Source organism: Ochotona curzoniae, unplaced genomic scaffold (assembly GCF_017591425.1).
Source record: "Ochotona curzoniae isolate NIBS_2020 unplaced genomic scaffold, NIBS_Ocur_1.0 contig_3643, whole genome shotgun sequence".
NCBI classification, from domain to species: Eukaryota; Metazoa; Chordata; class Mammalia; order Lagomorpha; family Ochotonidae; genus Ochotona; species Ochotona curzoniae.
The window spans coordinates 105,650-116,635 of NW_024465933.1; the positions used below are offsets into that span (position 1 = coordinate 105,650).

General features: G+C 52.4%; 1 protein-coding gene across 4 annotated transcripts in view; it reads right to left on the reverse strand.

Annotated features, from left to right (window-relative positions):
• PAX3 (paired box 3) overlaps positions 1-10,282 on the reverse strand; it is a 91,675-nt gene extending 81,393 nt beyond the window's left edge. For 2 of the 4 annotated variants that reach the window (XM_040982779.1, XM_040982782.1), the window contains exons 1-4: positions 9,801-10,016; positions 8,448-8,683; positions 7,102-7,231; positions 5,857-5,991 (exon numbers count right to left, since the gene is read on the reverse strand). In XM_040982779.1, coding sequence (XP_040838713.1) covers positions 5,857-5,991; positions 7,102-7,231; positions 8,448-8,683; positions 9,801-9,885 — 586 coding nt within the window. In that variant the 5' untranslated portion in view covers positions 9,886-10,016. Of the gene's footprint in view, positions 1-5,856; positions 5,992-7,101; positions 7,232-8,447; positions 8,684-9,800 lie in introns of all 4 variants that reach the window. The other 2 variants (XM_040982780.1, XM_040982781.1) reach the window with 2 other exon arrangements.
• Positions 10,283-10,986: the final 704 nt, after the last annotated feature.

Here is a 10,986-nt window from a genome sequence, read left to right on the forward strand (position 1 = left end):
CTCTTACACAAACCAACATAAAACAAGCAACAATTTAATAATTCATCTAAAACTCAACAGCCAATAGAAATAGCCCTGAGATGATTTAGAGAAATATTTTTCCCAGTACTTCATAGTTGAGCATGAATAAAGGCTGTGCTATTGCCTAGAAAACTTCTGACTCTAGAAAGTACAATCCATACAACAAACCTTTATTTTGTGCAATTGGATATGGTTCAGTGCCAAAATAATTCTAGGTGACCCACTTACAAATATATTCTAATAATGCATATTCTACGCACACAACATTCCTACAGTATAGAATTTAAAAATCTACAGGCAAAATCATCCAGCCATCTACCAAAACAAAATATGGAAACATAGGCAGAAAGATGTACTCAATATAACTGCAAAATCCCTGTGCATTTAATTACTCCCCATTAAGTTTTACATAAAAATCTGAATTTTCTTTTCCCGTCACTCCCACTTTGGGAGGCGAGTGTAAATAGAACTTCTGTACTGCGAAATTTAACAAGGAAGGGAGTAGCTGCTTCCATGCTCTCCCTCTGAACACAAGAATTGGTTTGATGATAAATTCACCATCTTAGCCTCGGTTCTAAACAAGAAATCACTATCGGGATAATTAAAAACACCCCGTGAGTCTTCCGTACAAGCCTACAACATGTAACTGGTTCCAGTTCCTATTTCTGAAAAGTCCTCCTGAGAGCTTTCAGAGGAAAAGGAGGATTTTCCAAGACAGATAAATTGAAATGATTCTGCTTTGATCTCAGTGGTTAAGAAGCCCTCACAATGGAAGATGGCCACTGAGGGGCCCGCACTCCCGGCCTTTTAATGCGTAACAATGGCATCAACAAACAGCTACTTAATCAATATTTGGCCAGAGCTGCTGAAAACTTCCTTTTCAGATTTTAATTCCTAGTTGTAAAACAACGACAGAGCAGCCAGTGAGATAAGGCATTAAACTGGCTGCTTAATTGCCTTTTAGTGTCTTGGTAGTTATAAATGCAAATTCCTAATGGTTCTTTAATCTTTATTTACCTGCATAAACAAGCAGCTGCTCTTAGGAACCCACTGAATTTCAACTTTCTTTTCTCCTTGCGGGCGGAACACCCTCCCCCTGGGTTTGTTGCCGCTGCTCTAACTTGTAACTTGCTTTTATTCACGGACGACTTCAATGTTTCTCTGATAAGCAGCGATGATTTCTGCCTTTTCCTGCGTCTATGTGGTGAAGCAGCCTGGTTCACAGGCAGCGCTGCCATCCACGTGATTGATTTCAGCATATTCCACCCGAGGTGCTTGCACTTGCCGGTTCCGCCTCACCGCCCGGGTGGGTTTTATTGCTCAGCCCTGGGGACTCTTAAATGACCCTTCAGTAATTATTACACACTTGATGCCCCTACCTCCTGTTCAGGGACTATCAACAATCAAATCAAACCCCAAAATAAACATACGATTTCAAGCATTAATTAGAATATCTGCATGTTTCCAATAAGGTTAGAAGGTACTTCTGCAGCAGTCAACCACACAAGCTAAAAAGAAAAAGCTCCAAGCAGAACTACTCTGTCTCCTTTCAAATTGGTGCAGCAGGAAAAACACCACAGCTACGCCAAGCAAAAGACGTGCAGCATAGACCTGTAGTTCAAGCTGCGATTTTTCCGATCCTTCAAAAAAAAAAAAAAAAAGTGACATTTCCTTGAGGGGTGTTGCAAAGATCAGGGAAAGGAAATTTAAAAAAGAGATGAAGTTGAGGTCCAACTCCTGACCCTAAAAATAAGTGGATCTGGAGAATGGGCTGGGCTGTCCACTCTAATAAGGGTTCTGAGGCCACAAGCCTGTGATCCCATATCCTGTTATTTTAATCTGTGGGAAAGTCGGGCCTGTGCTGCCCTCCCCAACCCAATGCAAATATGCCCTTCCCTTAATTTGGGGGAAGGGGGAGAAAGGTCTCTGAGTTCCCCTCCGTGGCAGCGCCCCCTCCGTGATAAAACGCCTCTGCGGTTAAAGGAGCGCTCTAAAGACTGAAAACTTTTTCGCCGCTTTTAACTGCTTTATCCTATGTCCACACAAAACGCTGAAGTCGCTTGCTCTCGTGAATTCTGGAAAACTTCACACCAACTGACAAGCCACATGGAGACTCAAGAAAAACTTTCGCCATCTCTGCTTTCTCAAATAATGATAATAATAATAATAATAATAATAATAATAAAGAGGGCACTCTTTTCCACAACCGTCAGATTGGCAGCGAGAGAAATCAAAGAAATGGAAAGCCCCCGAGAGACCCCGTACTTGAGGTCTCTTGGCTGAATTAGAAATTGTTGCAAACCTCCCACGCTCTCTTCTGATTTTAAACGGGGGTAAAGTCCTATGAAAGTGTATCTCCAATTGCAATCAAAACATCAATTTGGCAATCTGGCCTCGCTCCCCTTGCACTCCCAAAGTGCCACTTCAAAGCCGCTCCAACAAGTCAGTAATTGTTACGTTGCGTCTAAATGTTTAAGCGAGAGCCTTGCAGCCGCGTGTCCATTTACAGTCCTCATCTGTCTTCTAATTCCATTACGGCACAAAGCAAAAATGTTTCCCAAAACTCACAAACAGGAAAAGCGTCACGCTGTTGGAGGAGAAGGAGGAGGAGAAAGAGGAGGAGATGACGAGGAAGGAGCAGTTTCTATTGATTAGCCACCGCTTTTGTGTTAAGGGCTTTCTTTAAAATAAGAAAAAAAAAATGGAGGTGGGGGGGTGTTGCAGAAATTTCACTAATGTGAGCCTCGGGCCAAGGAGAAAAAAAAAGGAGAGAAGAGAAGAAGGGGGAGGCGGGCTGTGTAGAGATGAAAGTGAGAAGGACATAAAGAAGGCGATTGAGTCGGCTGCAGCCCGGAGAGCTAAGCTTCGGGCCGGTCGGAGCGCGAGGGAGGGGGCGGCGCGGCGCGTAGCTTTGGCGCTGGGCGCAGAAGAGGGGCCCTAGACCATTGTGGCGGCGCCCGCGGGCCCTCTCCGCCGCGCCGGGGGAGGAACAGAGGCGCCCATTGAGCAGCCGCGGAGCAGGCTATGCCCACCGCCCCCGATGCCTCTGCCGGTCTTGGCTTCTCCAGCTGCGCCTGCTCTTGCTCCGATCTTAATGCGAGAGTTGGGAAACGGGGGTGTTCTTGGCGCTGCCCAAATTTCTTCTTTCGCACAGTGCCCAGGACACGCTGGGACGCACTGGGGTGGCACGCTGCGCTGCTCTCCGACGGGACAAGAGAAACAGGGAACACTCCGGGAGGTTAAGGAAGCCCTCCGACAGAAACCGCAGAGTCCTGGATCTGAGAACGCAGGCGGTTCTAACCTCTTTCAGAGTGCCTAGCTCACAGTGGCTAGGGTAAGCACACCGTGGGATAATGAAGATCTCCCCGGAAAGCCAGGTTCAACAGCCTCGGCCGTGCCCACCAGCTGGCACAGCCGGCGAGAGCTCGCCGCAGTCGCAGTGGCCGCAACACCCCCGAGTCCCTCCTGCGTAAGCCTTCTCCTTCCCCTCACCCCATCCCAGTCCGGGCGCTCTGGACCAACATTCACCCCAGTCTGCAAACGGGGCAGCCTGCGACGTTTGATGCCAGGGCAACGCGGGGGTCATTTTGGGGGGTTTGCAGACTTCAGATGACATCTCACTCGTTCCTTTTCCCTGGGCCAGCGTAACCCTGCAGGGTTCATCCGGAAAGAGAGCCAGAGGCGCAGGCGAGACGCCGTTGTATCTTCCTTGACAACCCCAAATTAAATTAGGCTTCAGCCTCCGAGGTGTGTGTGTGTGTGTTTCAAGGGCACATCCCCCACTGGGGAGAATACTCTGATTTTAAAAATGGTAGCAATTGCCCTTGAATAGCAGCCAGCCCAGCTAGACGGCCCAAAAGACTAGAAACATTTTGTAGGTGAAATGGCCACTTTTTCCACGCTGGAGAGTCCATAAAACTTCCTGGCGCAGCAGCTATTGGGGCTCATTGAATAATTCATCCCTCATTGCAAGCCCATAATGTGTATTCTGGGCCCTTTGTGGGGCTGTTTTCTCTTCTTTTCTCCTTGAATTATAAAAAGGGTGCCTTCCTTTGTTCACATCAAGCTGCTCCGAGCTGCAGCTTTGTCTGGGCCAAGCTAAAGTGTGAGTTTCAATGGACTCTCCAGGCTTTGTCTCCCAAGTTCATCTCCAAGTGTAGATTGTGTAGAGAAGGGTTTCTTTGTAAAAGCTGGAAAAGTTGTACAAATGTTTGACCAGCTCATTTGCGACGTTTTGTCTCCCGGGCCTTTCTGTTGTCTATACTGTGACGGAGCAGGCGCTCTGCCCCAGCACTGCCTCCAGCAACAAGTAGCAAAGCAAAAGCCACGGGCCTCCAGAGCTTCTCCAGCGGCTCTGGGCTCCTCTCCTCTCTACCTGCAGGAGCCCGACCCAGGGAAGGGTTGCCTCTCTTGCTTCCATCTTTTCCCCAGGACCTCTGGGCTGCAGCCAGGTCTGGGCTAACAGCTGGGGTGTCTTGTCGGAGGCCAGGGAAGAAGCACGCCCCTCCAAACAGAGAGGCCTAGACTGAGTCCCCGTGAGGCCGCTGCCAAGGGTGCAGCAGCCCGGATTGTCTCCCTGCTTTACCTGCTGTCATTTGGGGTGGGTTCTTTTGTTTGTTTGTTTGTTTGGGTTTGGTTTTTTCCTGGGTTGTGTGCCTGCCTGCAAACTGGCAACATTTCTCTCTATCCTTGCAACCAGGCGTTTGGATGTGTGGCCTCCGAATCTCATGTTCCTTTGAGGCGGTGCCCTATTCTGTGTTGGTTTGTGAAGCAGCTGCTACAGGGGGTCAACAGCAGCCCCGGGGCTGGACAATGGAGGGTAATGACACACCAGCTGCTAGATCCACCGTCCCACTTGGGCTGTCTGACTGGCCACGGTAGGCAACCTCTCTAAGCCCAAAATACAAAATCATACTAAGCCCCACCAAGTCCCACAGATGAGAAGTTCAGGTGTGGAGGGGGACAGGAAGGTTGACTACTCCAGACCCTAGCACCTCTGAGGAGCTGTGACTACATCAGGGCTGCAGACAGCAATGCCCTCCCCTGCCACAGCAGCGATCTCACACAGCTCCACCTGCCCCTTCTTCCCTCATCTTTCCCTCTTTCTTCCTCTCCCCCACACCCTTCTCCAAGTTTGAGGAGGACTCCCGGCAGGCATGCAGAAAACACAAGGTACTTCTCCTGCTGGGAGGAAAGTACCTTTTAGGCTAAGGAGCCACAGTCAACGCGGAGTGTGTGGTCTGCACCGCTGAGGACAGAAGGTGCCAACACTTCAAATCTCCTGGATGTGTAACCCTGAGCCTCAGTTCCTTTTGATTCCCAGGCACGTACAGACTAAACCCCACCACAGCTGAAAACCAATTTAGAACAAATCAAAAGCATTCCATTTTGGCAAACCTACAGAAACATACATAAGGTGAGATATAGGGTGACTTTGGGGGGGTCTGTTGCTCAAAACTAACTTTGTCTCGCTCTCTCTCTCTCCCCTAGAAATTGCGGCTTTCCTGAGACCCCACTTAGATCTCTGAGTACTCTTGTACCCATTACCTGGGCAGCTAAGAAACTTCCTGTCCTGTTACTCGTGAGACCCACTGAGAGCTCAGCTGGAGGTTCTAGAAACGAAGGGCTGAGGTGACCGGAAGAAGATTTGTGACACGCAACACTTAACAGATTTGGAGTTTAGTTCCACGGTCTCTTCGGTCTTTTCACTCGAATGCGCTTAGCAAGGCGCAGTAGGACTTTGACAGGAGTTGGGGCTGGGCGGCGATCCAGCCCCCACGTCCGCCGCCCGCCGAGGCCTGGAGCAGACGGCTCCAGGCGCCGCAAGGCACTCACCTCGCTCGCTCAGGATGCCGTCGATGCTGTGCTTGGCTTTCTTCTCGCTTTCCTCTGCCTCCTTCCTCTCCAGGTCAGCCTCCTCCTCTTCACCTTTCCCGAACTTACTCCTCAGGATGCGGCTGATGGAGCTCACTTGGGACGGGAGGAGCACAGGAGAGCGCAGATTGAGACACCGGGCTGGGTAGGAAGGAACCTTCCTCCAAACCTCCAGCCTCAGTGCCAGCAAAACTGCCCCAGCCACCTGGTTTCTGTGTGTTCCTGCGCCATCCATGCACCCGATTGTCCATCTAAGCTCGGAAAGTCAGCCTAGGAAGGCCCTGCATCCGAATTAGGCCCTGGAAACACCCCTGTCCTCCTGCTAAGAAGCGCCCTCCCGGACTCCACCGATTGGGTGGACTCTGGGTCTTCTATCTAAGCCAATCCTCGGGCCAGCCTCTCTGCGCCCTCCGCCTCTGCACCTGAAGGCAGTCTGGACAAGGGTCGAGATGGAGAGCGCGCGCCGTCCGCAACAAGGGAAGAAGACCCCAGCGGACCTGTCCCCTTCCAACTCTTCTTTGAGGCTGCAAAGAGTTTCCATTTCAACGGCAGAAACGTTTCCTAATGTAGAAATCAAAGAAAAACTGCACTCTCTCCCATTTATTTTTTCCAGATTTCAGTCGGGTAAACAAATCCATGTTCTGAAATACATCGTTCTTGTTAGAGGGGGGTGGAAAGGGAGTTTCCTTTTAATTAAAAACAAGCTCTCCCGCGCGCCCTCTCGCTGCCCTGCGCTCGCTGCCTTCTCTGTCCGCCTCTTCCAGGCTGCCCCGGGGGCGCCGGCGGGTCCCTGGGACGCTAGGGGAAAATCAACTCTCCGCCGAAGCTTTCCCTTCGGAGCGCACGAACGGCGATGTCTCCTCCGGCTGGGGGCCCTCTCCCTTCCGATGGGGTTACCAAAACATTTGTTTCTCTTTAAAAGGGAACATCAATATTAATAAACGCGTGGCCTCCACCTCGCGTGTCGTGTCCTGCCTCTGCAACGGAAACGCTCAGCCGGGGGCTTTCAAGCCCTCGGCCCTGGGGACAAGCAAGCTTACACCTCCACAGAACCCAACAAAGTCTGATTTGGAAATCGTTGGGGGCCTTGGCAGAAACCACTTCCCAACAGCTTGGATAAATACTTGGGGTGACTACGGGGAGGGCCCATCCGGGTCACAGCAAAGCACCAGTGACGCTTGGGGGAGAAGCCAAGGGGCCTGGTACCTGAGGGCACGGTGTTGCGATCGCAGACCGCATCTTTGAGTAATTTGTCTCGGATTTCCCAGCTGAACATGCCCGGATTCTCTCTTTTGTATTCCTCGATTTTCTTCTCCACGTCAGGCGTTGTCACCTGCTTTAAGAGAACAGGCAGGCGTTGGTACCCAGTCCTCCGGCTCAGTTGAGTCCTTGGACCGCGGCTTCCCGGGAGTCCTGCATCCCCTGGGAAGGTTCCCCCTAGTTAGCCAAAGGTTCCCAACTCTGAGACACTTAACTTTAGGATGAAACAAACAGGAAATTATCCCAATCCTGCTCCCCCTAATTTGCCTCCCCAGTGAAGTGGAGACAGTCCGGATAAATTGCGAATGATTGTGACATCCTGGAACTGGAAACTGTACTTTCTAATGCCTGAAAATCCAATCAACTCCTTCCAGAGAACATGTGGGAAATCGAAACTTCAAAAAAGAAGAAGAATGCTTGGTGCGGGTGCTGAGACCTCAAGTCAGATCTACGGCTCGCCCCCTCTCCAAAGTGGCACAAACGTTTCAGCTAAAGTGAAGAACCAAGTGAAATAAAAAAGGTTAGAAAAATCGGTTGAAAAAAATCAGAGTGGATAACCCATATAAATCATTTCAGAAAATTGCCCCCTCTTTCCCCAAGAATTTCCAAAGACATTTGGAGAGGTTGTGAAGGTGTCTGGGTAGAGAAGGGGTTGGAAGGCTGGGAGGAGGCATTTGGAAATCGTATCCCTCTGGATATTGCCAAACTAGTGGCAACTAGAAAGTCCTATAGGCTTTGCTTATGTTCAGGAGAAAAGGCAGAGCCTGTGCTATTCCCTCCCACTCGGCACTTGCTTCTGTTGACTTTCCTTTCTAAAAGGCAACCGGAAAAATGTCGGAGTAGCACAAAACCAAGCCCTAGGTTCACGACAAAGAAAGCTCTCAGAAAATGATTTTTACTGGGGGTAGACAGGGCAAAGGTTGGGGGACAAATCATTAGAAAACGCAAAGGGTGCCACAGAGTGCTGTGGGGGCTGGGAAGCCGCTAGGAAAAGAAGTCTGCAACAGGTGGACACAGATCGCGTTAGGGGTTTGTCTGCTAAAATCGCTCCTTGACAATTCCAAGGTTCCTGGTTCCTTTTTAAAAAGTTGCTTTTCTCCCCTTTGCCAAGCCATGTTTCAGAGATTGTCAGGCTCTGGTCATGCCTGAATTCCTCCCACTCCCGCCAAAGCACACGCACACAGCAGCCTGCGGGCCGCACACGCATCCCGTTCTACATAGAAAGTCCGAAGCTAGCTCTTGCTCCCAACCCTGGGAACCCAAAGGCGTCAGGGTCCGGCTCACCACCTCACCTTGGGCTTGCTGCCTCCGATGGCGCCGGGTCGGATGGAGCCGGTCTCCTGGTACCTGCACAGGATCTTAGAGACACAGCCGTGGGACACACGCAACTGGCGTGAGATGACGCAGGGTCGGATACCGTGGTGGGCCATTTCCACGATCTTGTGGCGGATGTGGTTAGGTAGCGGCCTGCCGTTGATGAACACCCCGCCGAGCTGGTTGACTCGGCCCTGGCCGAGCGGCGTGGACACTGAGCGAAGATGAGAGAGAAGGGCAAGAAAAATCACTTTGGAAGAAGGAGAGGAGGCAGGCTGAAAGAGGAATCGGCCTCGGCTCTTACACTCCTGGCCGGTCCATACTGTACAGTCCTACACAGACCTTCTGCTTGACTTAGAACAATTGGAATAAGATAAGCCCTCCCACCCCCAAGAACCTGTCTTTCCTGAGGTCTAGCCCATCTGAAGCCTTGGAGCTAGGCCCCACGGCCGATAGTGCTTGCTCTAGAAAGCTCTTCTGATCCGGAGAAATGCACTTAGGCCCTGGCTTTGACGACCTCCCCTCCCAGTCTAAAGGATTTGGATAGCTGACAGCCTCGGGTGCCTCAGCCAAGAGACCCAGGCAGGCCCGAAAGAAGACGCAGGCGGCCATGCAATCACCTGTTACGCTTCGCAACACTGGCAGCCACTGGCCTGCTCGGCGCGCTCCCGGCCTCCAAGGGCGCGCTAAGCGTCACCTTCTCCTCTAGACCGAGGGCCAAGGACACCACCAGAATCCCGTTTCGGGCGTCCAACCCCACAAGCCGTTCAGTAGAGCTCTGGCTTTGCAAAACTTCCTGAGACCAGCAACTGACTGGAAGGCGATTCCCTACCAAGTGACAGAAACTTTCCCGTGCCACTTGGGGCAGGCGCAACTCAGATTCGTGCACGAATACGCAAAATTCCGGTGTCGACAGCCGGCCAAGCATTACGCCAACCACAACTTTGCACGGCACGAAAACTCTTGACGAACTAATCAGAAAAATCGCGCACACGCGCGCACATACACACACAAAAAGAGTGGGCGCAGCCAGGACAAGTGTGCGGCGACTGTGGCTTGGGAGCTGCTCCTGGACTCAGAAGCCGGTTCACCCCTTCCCCACCAAGGCATTTTCAAAACAATCCCGGAAAGCAGGCCTAGCCGCAACCAAGCTCGGGCAACCTCGCTCGGTTCGCAGAGGGAAAATCTGACCGGACTATTGCTTCCTAAGGCGAGGGTATGGAGGAGATAATGGATGCACTGGACACAACATAGCAGCTGAGGAAGACCTGGACTGGGTGGAGCGGTGGAGCCTAGGCCGAGATCCGAGCGGCGCTAAGGTTCTTCCTTACCTTCCAGCGGGAATCCGCTGCGCGGGTAGTTCTGCCCCGGCCCGGGCCGCATCATCCTGGGCACAGCGCCGGCCAGCGTGGTCATCCTGGGGGCAGCTTCGCTCGAAAATTATATCCAGGTGAAGGCGAAACAGCAAGGCGAGCGGAGCGCGACAGACCCTCGGGATGTCTCCGGAGCGGAAGAGCCCCTCCCCAAAACAAGGTTTGGAGAGAGAGTGAGAGGGAAGGAGGGACTCGGGAGGGGTGCCGCTGGTTTTCGGTCCTGAGGCTGGAAGCGAGGAAAGGGGCGGGCGACGAGGCCCCAGAGTCCAGGCTCCGGAGCCCAGGGCGCAAAAGTTTGCTGCTGGTCCCGGCGAACGGCTCCGCGGCTGGGGGCGCAGAAAAGCGGGGCACAGAGCTCCAGCCGGAGCGAGAAAGGGGTGGGAGGGAGGGGGCGTGAGGCAGGAGCGCGGCCTGAGTCTCCTCTCGTCGTGACACTGAGTGCGGGGATTCGGGGTCGGGAGCATTTATTAGTTCTTTCACCCAAAGCTTGGTCAGGAGCCCTGAGCTGCGATTGGCCGACGGGGAGACCGTCCCGGGTGGCGGAGACACGCGCTGATTGGGCGACAGCGGCCACTTTCTCTTCCCATCCTTGGCGGCGCCGAGGCCTCCACTGGCCCGGAGAGGAACCTGCGCTGCGCCCCTTCCTCGGGAGAGAAGGGTGGTCCCCAGGAAACTTGGAGACACAGCCCGAGGGTGACAGCAGCAGTGGAGGATGCAGACTGAGGCCCAGTCGGTCACTCTCTCTGCTTACTTGTCTGTCTCCTTGACTTTCTGTTTCTGCCTCTTCTTGTGTGTGTGTGTGTGCGCGCGCGCGCGCGACTTTCTCCGTCATCAGTGCCTCTCCGTGTCTACTACTGTCACGCTCACTGTTTTTTAGTATTTTCTTGACTTGTCGCTGCTGGAATGGATACAGTTCCACTAAGAAAGCACGGGGGCGGGGCAGACTTGTTGAGCAGTCAACAAGTCACAAGTTTTCCCTGAGGGGTTCCTCTCTGGAGGAGTCCTGGATGGTGGATAACCTGCTTTGTCTTCTTACTCTGGGAGGCGCAAAGATCCGGGGGCTAGGCCAGGGGACCGTCCCTGGAAGGTTAGAGGTAGATGGGGTTGGGGGAGAGGGTAGGACAAGCCACCTCTGCTTCCTGAT